Below are 19,593 nucleotides of genomic sequence, written 5' to 3'. Positions count from 1 at the left end.
CAATTAAAGAATCATGATGAATTGGGGCACAGCGATAGGTTTATGGTATCCACTGGCTGTATATTTAATGACCTATCACAATTTGTAGGCACATTTTTGAGGCCTGGAATCTGCAAAAGCTCCACTCCAGCCGATTGAATGTTGAAGAGCTGCTGAAACATATGTATGAAACATGTCAAGAAATGGGGCTTGTGGAAGATTTGCTGAAGCTTGCCTTCACAGATTCTGAACAAGTAAGAGGCCATAAAGCCAGCATAACCATGACTGTAGAAAGTTTCTTTACTCTGTCTGTCTCGTTCTCGCTATCGCAGCTTTTAGAAGCCCTCTCCCACCCAATCAGCACCCCTGCGACACAAACACGGGCTCCTGATGGCAGTCATGGCAATCTGAGGTCAAATAATGACCTCCGTCTGCCAGCTACAGTGGCCTGTTAGACCATGCAAGAAGGATGGCCTAAAAGTCTTTTGTTTGTGTAACACTGACAGGTGTAATGCATTATCCCAGTGATCAGAGTAATAAAAGGTAAAATCCCATAAAGGAATGAAGTAAAGTAAAAAAAAAAAAAAAAAAAAAAAAATTGAAAAAATATTTTAAATAAGAACAAAAAATTAAAAATAATTCAATAAATATGTATATGTCTGTAAAGAGAAACGAAAAAGTGCTCATTTTGTATTACCACATCCAAAACGACCCGAACTATAAAACTCACTATTTAACCCCTTCAGTGAACACCATAAAATGGCAAACTATGCTTTTTCATCATACCATTGAAAAAAGTGGAACAAAATGCAATAAAAAGACGTATTTAAATAGCTGGTAACGTCGTCATCTTCTCCCTCAAAAAAAAGACGCCATACAGCTTCATCAGTGGAGAAATAAAAAAAAAAAAAAGCTATAGTCCTCACATGACTGTCAGCAGAAATATACAAACATTATAGTTCTCAAAATATGGGGATGCAAAAACTGTTGTGTTTTTTTTAATAAAAGGGGGGGGGGTTTAGGGCGCAAAAGTGGCCAAACACAAAAAAAGTAATAAACCTGGTGTCTCTGTAATCATGCTGACCCACAGTGAAGGCGTTAAAAATAAAACCAATTCTGTTGATTTGTTCACTTTGCCTCCTAAAGATTTAAGTAAGGCTCAGCTCACATTTATCCTGCTCTCTATGATGAGAGACCAGACCGAGTACAGAGGAACTCTGTTGCATCATCATAGAGGAGAATGGATCCCTCAGGGGTTTCATCTGAATCACATCATTCGGAGATTTAGATGGAAACCCCAATGTAAGTGCTCAACGTAGAGCACAGTATAGATGTGATCCCAAATGTTATGTAAAATGTTCCCAATAAAAGCTTTGATTTAATTCACAAAAAAACAAGTCCCCACTCAGGTCCGTCACCTGTCAGTGGAAATATAGAGGGTTTCCACCTTACTGGTTGCACAAAGGCTCTGGAAAAGTGAAATTGCTCACCGCAAAAGAAATCCAGCAAATTCTGCACTCCCAGATCCAAATGCCCCCCTCCGTCTAAGCTGCACAATGTGCCTAAACCACGTTTAGCGTCCACAAATTTGGCACTTCTGTAGCGTTGAGGGCCCGCTTAAATTACGGGGTACATGTTTCCGGAAGCACAGGTTGGGCATAATGTATGGGCACTACAATGGCAGGTTTGCATTTTTAACTCTGCATCATCCATTAAAATTGTCACTACACCTGTAAATAAATTCCCAATTGGGTGTAATTTCCAAAATAGGGTTACTCGAGGGGGAGGTTCTGCCCTTCTGGTACGTTGGGCTCTGTATGTGGAGTCCACAAACTATTCTACAATAATTTATTCTCAAAGAGTCCTAGCGCTTCCTCCCCCCCGAGTCTCACCATGTGGGTAAGCAGTACTGTATAGCCACATATGAGGTATTGCTTGGTCAGCAGAAATTGTGTGATAAACTTTGGTACCATTTCTACCCATTTTCCCTCGTAAAACAACATTTTTGTGGTATGAATACAGGATAAAAAATATCTTTTTACTGTGTTAGACAGTAGATAGAAAAATATTCAAATTTAAGAGTCCTCAGTGGTTGATGCCTTTTAATTGCTAACTGAAAAGATGGTAACAAATAGCAATCTTTTGAGACTGCTCGGGTGTCTTCGTCAGGTATTATTCTGTGACACATTCTACTATAACTTGTTCACAGAGAGACAAATAATGCTCCTTCCATCCTGAGTCTCGCTGTATGGCTAAGCAGTGCTGTATTGCCACATTCAGAAGAAATTGTGTGGCAAATTTTGGTACCATTTTTACCCATTTTCCTGTGTGAAAATGGAAAATTAAATTATTTTTCTTCACTGCTCAATGGTATAAAATTCTGTGACACACCCGTGGTGTAGGGTGAATTCACTGAAGTGTAGTTTGTAAAATGTGGGTCACTATTGGTAAGGTTCTGCTGTTCTGGCACCTCAGGGGCTCTTCCAGTGGGTCATGGCACCCGTAAATCATAACAGTAAAATCTGTACTACAATATGGTGCTCTTTCCCTTCTGAGCTTTCCACTGTGCCTGAAATGTAGTTCCTGCTACATGTTGGGTATTGGTGCTCTGGGGGAAAAATGGACCTCACAGGTAGTTGTGCAATTTTTCCTATTAATTCTTATAAAAATGGAAAATTTAAGGCTAAAACAACATTATAGTGTTAAAAATGTGATAATTGTTTCTTCACCACCCAATGGTATAAAATGCTGTGAGACACATGTGATGTCCACATGTTAACTGCACCCTTGCATGAATTTATTGAGGGGTGTAGTTTGTAATGTGTGGAAATTTATTGGTGGTGTCTGTTTAACTGGCAATGTAAGGGACACTGCCAATGAAACATGGCACCCTCAAACCATTCCAGCAAATCTGCACTCCTATGGTGCTCCTTCCCTTCTGAGCCTTGCACTCTGCCTTAAAACTAGCTTTCAACCACATATGGGGTATTGGCAAACTCGAAAAATTTATCCAATTTGTTAATCAACTTCTTCAATTTACTCAGTCCAATATTATACAATTCTGTGAGTCACCTGAGGGTTAAAAATGCTCATTTCACCCCTAGATGAATTTCTCAAGTGGTGTAGTTTCTAAAATGGGGTCACTTGTGGGGGGTTTCTCCAATAAATTCCAGTCAAAATGGCACACCAAAATTCAAATATGTCTCCTTTACTTCCGAGCACTGCCTGTAGTTTTCCCCTAAATATGGGTTATCGACGTACTCGGGAGAAATTGCACAACAAATTTTGTTGCCCAATTACTCCTGCTTCTCTTGTGAAAATGAAAAGTTTGGGGCAAAACCAACATATTTGATGGAAAAATGTGATCTTTCATTTTCACGGGTTAGCGTTATAAAATTCTGTGAAGCACTTCTGGGTTCAAGGTGCTCACCAAACCTCTAGAAATATTCATTGAGGTGTGTAATTTCCAAACTTGGGTCACTTGTCAGGGGGATTCCACTGTTTAGGCACATAGGGGCTCTGCAAACATGACATGGAGTTAACTATCTATTGAAGGCAATTTTGTAGTCAAATGGTGCTCTATCCCTTCCAAGCCCTGCCGTGCGCCCAAATAGTAGTTTTCCTCCACATATGGAGTATCTGTGTACTTGGGAGAAATTGCAACAAATTTTGGGGTACATTCTTTCCTTTTTCTCGATTTAAATGAAACATTTGGGACCACAGCAACATTTTTGTGGGAAAAATGTAAAATTGTATTTATTCTTTCTTCCATATTGCTTTAATTCCGGCGAAGCACCTAAAGAGTTAATAAACTTCTTGAATGTGGCTTTGAAGACTTTGAGGGGTGCAGTTTTTAAAAGGTGTTACTTTTGGGTATTTTCTGTCACATAGGCACCTCAAAGTCACTTAATTTACAAAACCAACATTTTTTATTTTGTTGGAAAAATGAAAAATTGCTGATAAACTTTTAACAATTGTAACGTAACAAAAAAATTGTTTTAAAAAAAAGTTGCTTATGTAAAGTAGACATGTGGCAAATATTAGTTTATTTATTTTTAGTGGTATGACCATCTTTTTTTAAAGGCATAAAAATGAAAAGTTTGACTTTTTTTTTAACTTGTCAAATTTCCAATCTTTTCATAAACACAAAGCATATTGACCTAAATTTACCACTAATATGTGTCATAATTACTGAGATATGATGTCGCATTCCAGAATTATTGCCACACATCGGTCAGAATTTAAAAATTTTGCCTGGTCAGGAAGGGGACACCATGACTTTTTGAGGGTTTCCAATATAAATGCCCCTCAGTCACTTCAAAAATAGATTTTGTAAATGTCTATAAAAAATTGCTGCTTAACTTTTAAGCCTTCTAACAGCCAAGCAAAATAAAGAAATGTTGGAAAAATTATGTTAACGTCTTAAATGCTTAACTATTTTTTTGTGACCTAGCTATCTGGCTCCATGACAGTAAATTCTGAGTTTCAAAATTTCTAATTTTCCAAATTCTAAATCATGCTGCTCTCAGATTACATAGCAAAAATTTGGTGACAGATTCTTTAACCCCCCGAGGGTGGTCGGCTCATTAATGACCAGGCCAGTTTTTACAATTCTGACCACTGTCACTTTATGAGGTAATAACTCTGGAACGCTTCAACGGATCCCCCTGATTCTGAGAATGTTTTTTCATGACATATTGTACTTCATGATTGTGGTAAAATTTCTTCAGTATGACTTGCATTTATTTGTAAAAAAAAAAGACATTTTCAAACTTTGAATTTTCATGCCCTTAAATCAGAGCGATATGTAGCACAATATAGTTAATAAATAACATTTCCCACGTTTCTACTTTTACATTTCCCACGTGTCTACTTTTACATTTCCCACGTGTCGACTTTTACATCAGCACAATTTTAGAACCAATTTTTTTTTTTGTTAGGAAGTTATAAGGGTTAAAAGTTGACCAGTGATTTCTCTTTTTTCCAACAAAATTTACAGAACCATTTTTTTAGGGACCACATCACATTTGAAGTGACTTTGAAGGGCCTTTATGACAGAAAATACTCAAAAGGGACACCATTCTAAAAACTGCACCCCTCAACGTGCTCAAAACCACATTCAAGAAGTTTATTAACCCTTCAGGTGCTTCACACAAATTTTTGGAATGTGGAAGAAAAAAATGAACATTTTTATTTTTTTTTCACAAAAATTTTACTTTAGACCACAATTTTTATTTTCGCAAGTGTAACAGAAAAAATAAAGCCCAAAATTTGTTGTGCAATTTTCTCCTCAGCACGCCGATACCCATTATGTGGGGGAAAACCACTGTTTGGGCGCACGGCAGGATTCAGAAAGAAAGGAGCGCCATTTGAGTTTTTGAATGTAAAATTTGCTTGAATAATTAGCAGACGCCATGTCGTGTTTGGAGAGCCCCTGATGTGCCTAAACAGTGGAAACTTCCCACAAGTGACACAATTTTGGAAACTAGACCCCTCAGGGAACTTATCTAGATGTGTGGTGAGCACCATGAACCCCAAGGTGCTTCACAGTAGTTTAGAACATGGAGCCGTAAAAATAAAAAAATCTAACTTTTTCCACAAAAATGATCTTTTAGCCCCAAATTTTTCATTTTCACAAAGGTAAGAGGTGAAAATTGACCCCAGAAAGTGTTGTGCAATTTCTCCTGAGTGCACCGATACCCCATATGTGGGGAAAATAGACTGTTTTGGCGCACGGCATGGTTCAGAAAGGAAGGAACACAAAATTGGCTGGAATTGAGAGTGGAAGCCATATCGCGTTTGGAGAGCCCCTGATGTGCCTAAATAGTGGAAACCCCCCACAAGTGACCCCATTTTAAAAACTAGACCCCTCAAGGATTTTATCAAGGGGTATAGTGAACATTTTGAACTTAGAGGTACGACACAGAATTTGATAACATTAGGTCATCAAGTTGTCATTAGTCTTGAGTGCAAGTGCTCGCTACTTGAGTACTCGGGTATGCACCATGTATCGCGGGTGCTCGAGTGACATGTTCGAGTCTCCACTCGCATGTTTCATGTTTGTTAGACACCCAAAAAAAAAAAACATGCTTGGACCACTCGTGCATGGCAGTCAATCCACGCAACTTTTTTTTTTTGGCAACGAATCATATGGGGCGGAGACTTGAGCATGTCACTCGAGCATCCGCGATACTCAGCGCATACCTGAGCACCCGATGCAGACTCAAGTAGTGAGCACTTCCGCTCAACACTAGTCACCATATCATCTTTTTTTTTTTTTTTCACTTTTAAAAAAATCCCAACCCTAACCCTAGCGTTTATTTTTTACACCGTTCCTCGTGCGGTATAAGTGATTAGACGACCTTATTCTTCGGGTCGGTGCGATTTCAGCGATACCAGATCCATATCAGATTTTTATGATTGACAGCTGTCACACACGAAAAGGTGCTTTTTTTTTTTTTTTTTTGCATAGACTAGTTTTAGCATCGCCATATTTTGAGAGCTATTATTTTTCCATATTTTGGCCGACAGTCATGTGATGGCTTGTTTTTTATGGGACAAGTGAATGTTTTTATTGGTACCATTTTTGGGCACGTGACATTTTGTGATCGCTTTTTTCTTCCGATTTTTAGGAGGCAGAATAAACAAAAACCAACAATTCAGGAATTGTTTTTTTTTTTTTTTGTTTGTTTGTTTTTTTTAATGCATTTCCGCATGTGGTAAAATTGATAAGGCAGCGTTATTCTTTGGGTCAGTACGTTTACATCAGTGCCACATTTATATATTTTTTTTATGTTTTGGCGCTTTTACACAATAAAGAGTGTTTTATTGAAAAAAAAATTTTGTATCGCTTTTTTCTGTGACCTATAACTTTTTTTATTTTTTGGCTGATGGAGTCTTCTACATCTCCCTTCTCCACTGGTAGAATCTCCTAGCTGGTTATCCAGTATGCATTCAATCAGACAACGCCACAGCCGTGGCATACATACACCGACAGGGCTTAACAAGCCGCAAATCCGTTATCACGGCGGTCTCATGGATTCTGGTCTGGGCCGAGTGACACATGCCAGCAATATCGTCAGTACACATTCTGGGGGTGGACAATTGGGCCGCCGACTTCCTTAGTCATCAGACTCTCCTCGGGCGAGTGGACACTCAACCCCATCGTGTTCGATAAGATCTGTCACAGATGGGGCACCACCGACGTCTATCTAATGGTGCCTCACTTCGTAGCCAGGTCTCGCTACCCCTCTGGCAGTCGGTTATGACACCCTCCTCATTCCATGATTTCATTTTCATCTTCCTTACCTCTTTCCGCCTCTGCCACTGATCCCGAGAGTCATCAAGAAGACCAAGGCAGAGGGAGTCCCAGTAATCATGGTGGCTGTAGACTGGCCCAGAAGGGACCTACTCTCTCTCTCTCAGGGTCCCCTCTTCCACCAGAATTCTCTGTCTCTGAATTTAATGGCATTGGTTTTGAGAGAAGCATGTTTTTCATCCCAGGTCATACAGACCATGGTCAGAGCAAGAAAGCCCGCGTCCTCACGCATTTAACATCGGACTTGGAAGGCCTTTTTTTTTTCTTTTTTTTTTTTTGATGGTGTGAAAACAACCTTTTCTGCTCACATGTCTTTTTCTCTTCCATCCATCTTGGCTTTTCTCCAGTTGGGACTCGACTCTGGGCTTTCTATCAGTACTCTCAAGGTTCAGATCTCTGCACTCTCAATTCTTTTTCAACGGAATTTGGCTTCTCGTCCCAAGCTCAAGACCTTCCTCCATGGAGTTGCTCGCCTGGCTTTGCCATATTGCCCTCCTGTAGGCTCTTGGGACCTTAATCTGGTCTAAGCATCCTTCAGCAAGCCCCCTTCGAACCTATCCATGACATCTTGTCGTCATTCCTTTCCTGGAAGGTTGCCTTTTTGGTAGCCATCACGTCCTTCAGAAGAGTTTGAGCTGGCAGCTCTCTAGTCGCTCTCCTTTTCTCATTCTCCATCAGGACAAGGTAGTTTTCAGACCAGTTCCTCCTTTCTTAAGGTAGTCTCCTCATTCCACATCAACGAGGACATTGTTCTGCCTTCTTTCTGGTCATCTCTGGTTCATCCCCTTGAAAGATCCCTTCACAAGCTGGACCTGAGCAGAGCTCTGTGTCTACCTATCAAGGACCGCTTCATTCAGATGTTCTGACACCTTGTTTGTCATCTGAGGGTCATCGCAAGGATCTCCCTGCTACAAAATCTAACCATCGCTGAATTCGCTCGGCTATACTGGAGGCATATCGCGCTACACACAGGCTACCCCTTCCGGGAGTAAGAGCGCTCTCCACCCAAGCGTTGGGGGCTTCTTGGACTGTTTGCCAACAGGCCTCTGCAACCCAGATTTGCAAAGCTGATACCTGGTCATCTCGTTACACTTTCACAAGGTTCTACAGAGTAGATATCTACGCCTCGGTCTATGCTGGCCTAGGTATGAAGATTCTGCAAGCGGTGGTCGCCTGCCGTCCAAGCTGATTTGGCAGTTATTCTATTCCCTCCTTGGGACTGATTTAGGACATCCCATGGTTACCTGTGTCCCCCAATGAAGCAATAACGAAAGAAGGATTTTTTGTACTCACTGTAAAATCTTTCTTAGAGCCTTCACTGGGGGACACAGCATCCTCCCTGGTTTATGCCTATGTTGGGCCTATGTGCCTCTGTTGGGCCTGTATATAGTTCGGTTGTTTGTTGCTTCTCTTACTGCTTGTTCACTAACTGACGAGCTTTGTGCCAGTCGATGGGTGTATACTGCTGAGGAGGAGCTAATTCTTTTTTTGCCTAGCGGCCTCCCAGCGACAGATGCATACACTCATGGCTATCTGTGTCCACCAATAAAGGCTCAAAGAAAGAGCTTTTACGGTGAGTACCAAAAATCCCTCTTTTGCGGGACGAGTTGCAGATTTTTTTGTTGCCATTTTGGGGCACATAATGTTTTATGATTGCTTTTTATTCAGATATTCAGACACAATGAACAAAAAACAGTAATTTAGTTATTTATGTTTTTTATTTTTTGCGCCGTTCACTGTGTGGTAAGTGATAAGACTGATTTGTCCATTGGGTCGGTACGATTACAGAGATACCAGATTTATATTGTTTTTTTTATGCTTTGCTATTTTTACACACTAAAAACAATGTTTTACAAAAATGAATTAGTTTTTACATTGCCATATTCTGAGAACTGTAACTTTTTTTTTTTTTGCTGAATGAGCCATATTGCAGTTTTTGTTTTGCGGGACGGTTTGGCGATTTTAATTTATACCATTCTTTTTTTCTTCATATGACTTTTTGAAAGCTTTTTATTAAAAATTTTTGTGAGTCAGTCTGATGAAAAAGTGACATTTTTGGTGTTTTTTTTTATTTTCTTAACGCCGTTAGCCGTAAGGAATAAATAACGGACCAGTTTTATAAAGTGGGTCGTTCTGGATACGGTGTTAACAATTGTGGGGGTTTTTGGGTTGTTTTTTTTCACAAACACTGCTTTTTGAGTGGCAAAATGACTTTTTGTGATTTGGGTGTGCTTTTTTGGGTGTGTTTTTTACATATTTTATTTTACTTTTTCACTTTTCTTTGTACTTCGTCCCACTGTGGGACATTTTTCGTGTACTGCAGTGCATGAGACGGTCAGTGAGTCACGGAGTGTGCTTGTGAGACCAGGCTTATAGCTAGATCTTACGGACCATCGTACCCTGGGGTCATCAGATGACCTCTAGGTACCATGATAACCATCGGTACCCGCAGTTTTCATTTTGTGGGTCCCATGGTTACAAAGGGGATCTTGCAACCCCCTTACAACCAGTTAAATAGCTCTGTTGCGATTGACAGCAGTATTTGAGGGGTTAATTTGCCCGATCAGTTACAAAAGCGGCCAGGGCCGATTATAGCAGGGTGTCAGCTGTCGCATACAGCCGACGGGCAGCGCTACAATCTTATTCCCAATCGCCGTTTTAAAACAAATCAGGAATAAGGCCCCTTTACAACTGCCGTTCTAATACGTATCGGCAGTCGTTAAGGGGTTAAAGTTTCAGCTGTTTTCAAGACATATCCACCTAAATTTACCCCTGAAATAAAGCACAGTGTCACGAAAAACCCTTTATATGGCCTATTCAGAAATGCTAAAACTGGCAGTGACAGGAAAAGGTTAACAGCCACAAATTGTAGGACATTTTCCCTGTGCGATTATACGACGTTTCTTTTAGAATTGTCACTTTTGTTCCGGTAGGAACAGTGATTCAGACAGAACGTGAAGGTTTCCTTTTGCCTTATGCTTTAATAAATCTTTATTTTTATTATAGGATTACTTGCATACATATTTGCGCACAAACGGAGGTATTCAAAATCAAGAGATCTTGTTGGTACATCATTTACAGAGAGCAAATTACATACCAGCTTTGCGGCTAAACCAGTCACTGAACAATTATCACCTAGTAAGTCCTCTGTTTCATTTTAAAGAGTATCATGAATATATATGTAAGTAATAACAATAAGTGAAAGTGATTCCATAGTTCTGTCTTTTAAGGACTGGAAGGGCTATCTCTCCTTTTCAAAAATAGTTTCTCTGACTGTTCTGTCTGAACACTGAGATGGTGAGGTGCCAGCGCCGAATACATGCCTTATAATGCCCCTTTTAAATACAGTATATAGATGCTTGCAGCTTCACCCCCAGTTGGAGGTGTCTGTTTTCAGGAAACATAGGAAAGGGTTCTTTACAGTCAGAGCAGTCAGACTGTGGAATGCCCGACCACAAGAGGTAGTAATGGCAGACACTATAACAGCTTTTATACAAGGCTGGATGATTTCCTTGATACACGTAACTTTGTGGGTTATAGTTAATTTAGTGACAAAATGTACAATTGGTGGAAGAAGGTTGATGGACCTAGGTCTTTTTTGCAACCTATGTAATTATGTGAAATATCTTTTTATTTTGTGTTTCACACATTTTTTTAACATCATTAAAAAAGATTTTCTTTTTTTAATTGTTGGCTTGGCATATTATCCCCCATTACAGAGCAAATCTATCGCATCAATGCATTGTAAAGCTCATCTCGATCTGGTCTGGCTCCTTCCTGACACTAATTGGTCATATAATCGCTGGGATCAAAGTGTAATGGGATATTACGGCTTCCTAAATGGCATACATCCCTGACTTGAGTAAGAAATCAGTCCAATGTTGAAACATGTAGCCTTGTATTCCTTTAATAATTTCTGTTGATGACTTTACCTGCCTGTCATACTCTGCAACGCTCGTATCACCCCTTTTTTTCATTTAATTTATAAACTTTTTGTTTGATCTGTATACATTGCTTTTTTCAGCAATGTATACAGCGATCGTGTAATTTCTGCCTTCTTTACGGGCAGTTCTCCATTCCTGCTGCTGCACATCTCCATGCAGCTGCTGATTCTGCAAGGATGTTCCAAAACTAAATTGCAGAGTCATATGCAGACCTCACAGACAATTTTGGCAATCAGCAGGTTATTAATTATGTAATAATTGTTGGCTAAAGCAATCCCCCATAGTCATTTTGCTATGTAAAGATTACGTTGCATTTCGTGAGGAGAGTATCTGAAAAATGTGTTCAGCTATGGATGTATTTTTATACTTTTTCTTTTCTGTGCAGAATGATTTTGACAGATGCCAGCTGGAAAGAGGAGCTGCCAGAAACTCTATAGTGGATCACTATGTCAAAATACTCCCAAGTGTGCAGCAAACTCTGGCCAGATCCTATCCTTCTATTGTTTGGAAGAAAGGTAACTGAAAGTTGTAGCTTTCGGCTGTATGTAATATCTTATTAACTTCACCTTCATTAATTTTGAGGGGACAGATATTGGAATTGCTTTGGCATTTGCTGGAAATTCATAGTTTTCAAGTCAGATGAACTTGAGGTTACTTTGCTTACTTTCTATTACAGCTGTTTAAAAAACATTTAAAGGGATACTGTCACGTTTAATAATGGTACAAACCTGGCAATATAGCGTTAATCTGCAAGTTAGGCTGGGCAGGACTTAAAGGAGTTGCCCACTGCTTTAACATTGATGCCCTATCCATAGGATAGGGCATGAATGTATGATCGGCCAGGGTCCCGCCCGCGGCATCCCCACCGACCAGCTGTTATCGGTGCAGCGGCCGCCGGCCGGAAGTCCTTGCCTGCGGTGCTTGGCTGTCTGTCTGTAGTGGCCGCCGCTTGTAACTGCACATCCTCCTCCCATTCATCGGGAGGCCGATGTTCAGTTACAAGCGGCGGGCACTGCAGGTAGAGACTTCCGGCTGGCGACACCTGACACCGATAACAGCCGATCGGCAGGGGTGCCGCGTGCGGGACCCCAGCCAATCATACATTGATGCTCTATCCTACGGATAGGGCATCAATGTAAAGTAGTGGATAACCCCTTTAAAGCTACTTTGTCCTGAAAGTGCAGCTTCTTAGAGAAAATGAACTATATTACTCCAGGGAGTCGCTGACTTTAAGCCATACAGACAGGTGTGCCCGGCCAGTCACCGCTCACAGCACTTTGACTGACATCTGGCTCTGCACTGATGCACATAAGTAATATAAAGCCTCAAATGTTCCACCCCTCGCTCCAGGTCTGATCTGAGCTCTGTAAGAAATGACCGATCAATACACCACATGGGTCTGTTAGGGGCACCGACGTGTGACGTACAAATAAAAACAATATGCATGTGTCAGAGATGACTAATGGAAGTACCAAATGTAAATGTATAATGTACAGGTAAGAGCAATGCGTATTCAGTGAAAAGAAAGCGATATATAGTGGGACTGCGCGTATGACCTTGATCTCCAGCTTCATAAATAGTGTTCAATTCTTATGTGCAAAAGTTCTGCCCATAGACCAATGTGTAAATGCCAAGACAGGAACATTATGGATTGTCATCTGCCTATTAATACAAAAATGTATGCATAAAATAAACAGAAATGTAGTATCAACATATACTAGCGCCAAAGGAGATGGTAAGGAAGAAATACTAGGCTGCAGCCAGAAGCACGGGTCCTGTGTGACGGCCCGTAAATAGTCATAAATAGATGGTACTGTCGCACTGATTGGAGGTAGCAGAGAATAGAAAAGAGGAGCACGCAAAACAGAAAGTAATATCTAGAATTTATATTAAACAAATTTCACAATGGAAATTAACTTGGACAATAAAATAATATTCCTAAGGAGACAAGCTATATATGATATTTAGGCAAAGCGTTAATAAATATAATGTTTCTCTGTTTAACGTCCATTTGCATGGTAAGAAATGCTGCTGCTATTGGAAACGTGCCTGCTATGCCGCTAAATAGCTCATAGTCTGTAAGAATGAATACACGGTGCTTAGTAAAAGCATACAGTTAGTGGGGCTGGTCCCTTGATTAGAGGCGTGAATTCCTGGTGAGTAAAGAGTGCGGGGTGTCTACTCCCCTGTACGTACTCCGAAGCCCACAATTACCTGCTGTCAGGTCCTGGGCCATACAGTAAAGCAGGGAGCTGTAATCTCCTAAGTGCTATGTAGAGCCAGGGCACTCCGTCCGGTAGCATCCCTGGTAACCACACGGGCGGAAGGAGCTGGTGACGTCATAGCTGCTGACTATGGTGTCCTATGAAGGCCAGAAAAGAGGCTTCATTATTCATCATTCTTCAGATGATTTGTCAGTGTAGATGAAATAGTATTAAAGGAGTTTTCCAGGCTAAAAAGAATTCTGCAGTCTGTGACTGCACACTGCCGAATTGTGATAAGTTTACAATGCGCACACTGCCACAATTTCCCTTTCAATTGGGTATTTATACAATTTGCATAGTTGCAGCCAGTTTGACTCTCTCGGCCACTACTCTCAATGAAGTTGGCACATGACCACCCACTCTTGTTTAGAATATAGGAGAATTGTTAATTTGTGCTGATTGCACTCAGTCATGATTCGGCAGTCTTCAGTTACATGGTGACGGCAGACAGTTCTAGCGGGCAGCAGAGTTGTCACCGGATAGCGGCCTGTAATGTCTGTAGGTTTGACTACTCTACCATTGTTAAAATACAAATACATATCCAAAATATTCAACACTAAGCAACAGTTTCTTGTTTATTCTAGTGACAAGACCCAAACCTTTATCTACTGTTGCAAAACCGGCTCCCTCAGGGAGTGTGATTACCGAAGCTGACTTTATCCGTAACGTGCTGCTGAAAATAAAGGAAGTGTCTGCAGCTAGTGAGAGTAGAGACTTCTCTCCTTATAAAAGGTAAGAAATGTGCCTGGGCTTTCATCTGAGAATCCATTTATGGTACTCCCATTCCTACACAGTACTTAAGCTCTTCTATGTTTGAACCAATGTATCTTTTGTGGCACAGTGACATTAAAATGCTTTTGGTAGGAGACCATTTCTGTAGAGTTCTGTAGCTGTAGTCAAGAGACTTGTCTTGTTCTGCTTAGTCATGTAAAACTCAAATGGTATAAATTAATAGAATAGTGAGACATTAAAGGGGTTGTCTGATATAGAAATATCATTTAAGTATGTTTCTCTTATGAAGTGCTCTTGGTCCCCTGACTGCAGCAGTCAGCCTGGACTGGACATGTAATGTGCTGGAAAGTGAGTATGCCTTTTTTTTTTAAATACATATTTTAAGTGCATACATGCATTGCAAATATATATTTTTTCCAATACCGGACAACCCCTTTAACTGACTTGTTTAAAACAAAAGGTTTTTTTTGTTTTTTTTTTAAAGTGGTTGCCCATTAAAAGACTCCTTTATTGCTGGCCCCATAAATTAAAAAATTCTCTACTTCCTGGATCTGCATTGCTCATAGATTGTGTACTCCGCCAGTGTCTTGATGAACAATAATGTCTCATGACTCATGTAAGCCACTGATTGACTACAATCTTCATAATTACATCTTTGCAAAAAGTTTATTCGCCTCAGGATAGAAATGTGAAGGCTGCTGTCAGTCTGCAGCCACCGATTGACTGCGGCAGTCATGTGACCTCAGGAGACATGAAGATGAGTGTCCGTCCTGCTTCGTGTGTGCTCAAGTAGGATTCTACCCTAAATATTTATATAGCAACATTGATTCCATGGTGCTGTACATGAGAAGGGGTTACATGCAAAATACATATCACTTACAGTAAAGAAGCTAACAATGATAGACTGATACAGGAGGAAGAGGGCCCTGCCCTTGCGGCTTACATTCTACAGGATGATGGGGAAGGAGACAGTAGGTTGAGGGGTTGCAGTAGCTCTGGTGTTGGTGAGGTGGCAGCAAGGTCATGGCAGCCTGTAAGCTTTCTTGAAAAGATGGGTTTTCAGGTTCTGTCTGAAGGATCCGAATGTGATGGCTAATCAAACGTGTTGGGGCCAGATTTCCAGAGGATGGGGAATATTGGGGACAAGTCTTTTAGGCGATTGGGTGAAAAACTAATGAGTGTGGAGGAGAGAAGGTGGTCTTGGGAGGACTGGAGTTTACGTGAGGGAAGATATCGGGATATTAGTTTGGAGATGTACGGAGGAGAAAGGTTATGGATGCCTTTGTAGGTCAGTGTTAGTAGAAGTTTGAACTGGATATGCTGGGGAATTGGGAGCCAGTAAAGGGACTTGCAAAGAGGGGAAGCAGAAGAGTAGCGAGGAGAGAGATAAACTAGTCAGGCAGCAGAGTTAAGGATGGACTGGAGAGGTACAAGAGTGTTAGCAGGTAGGCCACAGAGGAGGATGTTGCAGTAGTTGAGGCGGGCGATGATGGGGTATGCACAAGCATGTAGTAGATTGAGGGTTTAGGAAAGGACGGATTCTGGAAATATTTTTAAGCTGGAGGCGACAGGAGGTGGCGAGAGCTTGGATGTGCTGTTTGAAGGATAGGGCAGATTCAAGGGTTACTCTGAGGCAGCGGATTTCCGGTACGGGGGGAAGCTTGATGTAGTTTATTACTACAGATAGATCAGGTGGGGAAGATATGTGAGATGGAGGAAAGATAATGAGTTCAGATTTATCCACATTAAGCTTGAAGCGAGAGGAGGAGGATATGGCAAATAGATACTCAGGGATTCTGGACAGCAGAGGTGGATCTGAGTGTCGTCAGCATGCAGATGCTACTGGAAGCCATGGGAATTTGAGTGGTCTCCAGCCAAGGGTATAGATGGAGAAGAGTAGGGGTCCTAGGACAGAGCCTTGAGGGACTTCAACAGAGTGAGGGCCGGATGAGGAGGTAGAGTGGGAGATTCTAAATGTGTGGTTGGAAAGGTATGAGGTGAGGGCAAGGTCTTTGATGCCAAAGGAAGAGAGGATTTGTAGTAGATGGCAGTGGTCAACTGTGTCGAAGGCAGATGACAAATCAAGGAGGAGTATTGATAATTGTCTGTTAGCTTTGGCTATAAGTAAGTTAGTGATTTTGGTCAGGGCCGTTTCAGTAGAAAGGTGAGGACAGAAGCCAGATTGTAGGTCGTCGAAGAGAGTTAGATGAGAGGAAAGTTCAGCGTGAACTGCTGTTCAAGGAGTTTGGAGGCGAATGGGAGCAGCAATATGGAGCGATAGCTGGACTTAGCAGTTGGGTCGAGCAATGTTTATTTGAGGATAGACGTGATTGTGGCATGTTTAAAAGCAGAGGGGAAGGTAGCAGATGTTAGTGATAGGTTGAAGAGATGGGTTAGGGATGGAATAAGTGTGGTGGTGAGGTTGGGGAGGAGGTGGAATGCGATGGGGTAAAGTGCACAAGTAGTGAGGTGTGATTTGGAGAGGAGATGAGGAAGTTCACCTTCATTGATGATCGAGAGGGTGGTTATGGCATAAGGGCATTAGTCTGGTATGCAAAGGAGTTTGTGGTGGTCGAACAATAAAGACTTGCCTTGTTTGGTCAATCTTATTTTTGCAGTGTGTGGCAAAGTCCTCAGCAGCGATTAGGGAGGTCGGAGGGGACAGTGCTGGACGGAGGAGGGGAGTTAAGTGTTGAATAACTGTTTGGGTTTGTAGAATAAGGAAGATACAAGGGATGTAAAGTGGGCCTGTTTAGCAGAGGTGAGGGCTGATTTGAGTGCGAGTGTTGCGTGTTTGAATGCAGTGAAGTCCTCTTTCGAATGTGTTTTCCTCCAACACCGCTCCGCAACCCTGGACACTTGCCGAATCTTTTTAGTGAGGTTATTGTGTCAGGGTTTTCTTTTGATTTGTCGCACTCTGCCATGCACGAGTAGGGCGACCGCGACAATAGCTGATGTGAGAGTGGCATTGTAGAAAGCAGTGGCGCTGACTGTGTCGTGGAGTGAAGATATGGATGCTAGTGGTAGAATAGAGTCAGAGTGTGTGAGTGTCTAGATGTGCGAGGTTTCTGCGGGGGTGTTATGGTTGCTGGACATGGCTGACAGGTGAAGAGGACAGGGATGAGAACGTGAGTAGATGGTGGCCAGATAAGGGGAGAGGGGAGGTTGTGAGGTTAGATAGGGAGCAGAGTCGAGTGAAGATGAGGTCTAGTGTGTGTCCGTCTGTGTGGGTGGCTCAGGAGGACCAAGTCCAAAAGATGAAGTAAGCGACAGGAGTTTGGAGACTGCTGACTGGCGGGTGTCGGTGGGGATGTTGAAGTTACCCATGATGATGGTGGGAATGTCAGCAGAGAAAAAGTGAAGAAGCCAGGTGGAGAATTGTTCAATAAAGGCAGTGGCAGGGCCGGGAGGTCGGTATATGACGGCCACTTGGAGGTTGGAAAGAGAGTAGATGCGGACAGTGTGGACTTTAAAAGAAGGGAGGTTTAGGGACTGTAGAGGTGATATTGGGTTGAAGGTCCAGTTGGTAGAAAGAAGACCCACTCCTCCACCATGCCTGTTACCAGGGTGAGGAGTATGGGTGAAGTGGAGGCTGCTGTAGCACAGCGCAGCAGGGGAGGCAGTGTCGGAGGGTGTCAGCCCAGGAAGGATAGATTGCGAGAGTTAAAGAGGTCATGAATCACATGGAGCTTATTGTAGACAGAGCAGGCATTCCAGAGTGCTCCAGAGAGGGGGAGCAGGGGGGTGGACGTCGAGACGTGTTTAATGTAGGAGAGATTGCGGAAGTTCATATTAGGTAGGCAGCGATATGAGGGGGCATAAGAGGGAGGTAGCAGCTGTGTGGGGGTCCAGGATTGGGAGATATGTCGCCAGCAGTGAGGACAAGCAGAGTGCAAGAAAGCAGGTGAAAGGAAAGAGGCCGGCTTGTTTTATGTTTTAGTAGGCGAGATCTGAGGTTGAGGAGCAGGTCTGCAGATGAGGTCAGGTGGGAGGTAAGAGGGATTGAGAGATTATTATTTGGATAGAGGATGCTGGGGTTTGGGGATAGCAAAGGAGTGAGGATTAGTGGAACAAAAACTGTAAGGGTATATACAAGCATGGTGGTAGAGTAAGTGTGGGGGAAAAAGAAAAGCGAAGTACATTTAGTGAACAGTGTTACAAAGAACTTGGCACTCCAGGGTAAATGCTGATGAACTATACTTTTTATTTAGAAAAGCTATCCACTGTAAAAAAAAAATAAAATTGACACTTCAGTCTAAAATTAGACATTTATCAATACTGAAAGATACAAAAGAAAACAAAATAATCAAAAATTTAACAATTTAGGCATAACAAGTATAAGTATAAACCTGGTATGCATGAGATACAAAGGAATGTAAGAACATAATTCCCAATTGGCTTTGGGATGCGGTAGAATAATAATTAAAAAGTACATTACTATTACATACTATCGCCCAGTGGTAGCTCAGTAGACTATTAAATAGGGAGGCAGAGTATTTTAATAGCATGGTAGGGTATAAATCCCATAAATTATAGTGTATCATGTACAGTGGGTACGGAAAGTATTCAGACCCCTTTAAATTTTTCACTTTGTTTCATTGCAGCCATTTGGTAAATTCTAAAAAGTAAATTTTTTTTCTCATTAAAGTACTCTGCACAACATCTTGACTGAAAAAAATAGAAATGTAGAATTTTTTGCAAATTTATTAAAGAAAAATTGAAATATCACATGGTGATAAGTATTCAGACCCTTTGCTCATTTAAGTCGCATGCTGTCCATTTCCTTGTGATCCTCCTTGAGATGGTTCTACTCCTTAATTGGAGTCCAGCTGTGTTTAATTAAACTGATAGGACTTGATTTGGAAAGGCACACGCCTGTCTATATAAGACCTCACAGCTCACAGTGCATGTCAGACCAAATGAGAATCATGAGCTCAAAGGAACTACCCAAGGAGCTCAAAAACAGAATTGTGGCAAGTCACAGATCTGGCCAAGGTTGCAAAAGAATTTCTGCATTACTCAAGGTTCCTTAGAGTACAGTGGTTTCCATAATCCTTAAATGGAAGAAGTTTGGGACCACCAGAAGTCTTCCTAGACCTGGCCGTCCAGCCATACTGAGCAATCATGGGAGAAGAGCCATGGTGAGAGAGGTAAAGAATAACCCCAAGATCACTGTGGCTGAGCTCCAGAGATGCAGTAGGAAGATGGGAGAAAGTTCCACAAAGTCAACTATCACTGCAGCCCTCCACCAGTCGGACCTTTATGGCAGAGTGGCCCGACGGAAGCCTCTCCTCAGTGCAAGACATAGGAAAGCCTGCATAGAGTTTGCTCGAAAACCCATGAAAGACTCCCAGGC

The 19,593-nt window shown here is 41.7% G+C and overlaps 1 protein-coding gene across 1 annotated transcript in view; it reads left to right on the top strand.

Moving 5' to 3' along the window:
* The window catches only part of LOC141273767 (protein ELYS-like), a 105,631-nt gene that overhangs the window by 51,577 nt on the left and 34,461 nt on the right, over window positions 1–19,593 (top strand). The window contains exons 21-24 of the mRNA XM_073686105.1: window positions 89–233; window positions 10,304–10,435; window positions 11,627–11,756; window positions 14,090–14,237. Of these exons, the coding sequence (XP_073542206.1) occupies window positions 89–233; window positions 10,304–10,435; window positions 11,627–11,756; window positions 14,090–14,237 (555 nt within the window). The remainder of the gene's footprint in view (window positions 1–88; window positions 234–10,303; window positions 10,436–11,626; window positions 11,757–14,089; window positions 14,238–19,593) is intronic.

The sequence above is a fragment of the Phyllobates terribilis genome, unplaced genomic scaffold (assembly GCF_046119375.1).
Source record: "Phyllobates terribilis strain yellow unplaced genomic scaffold, ASM4611937v1 Scaffold_5__5_contigs__length_657084704, whole genome shotgun sequence".
NCBI lineage: Eukaryota > Metazoa > Chordata > Amphibia > Anura > Dendrobatidae > Phyllobates > Phyllobates terribilis.
This window is presented reverse-complemented; position numbering and strand designations above follow the sequence as displayed.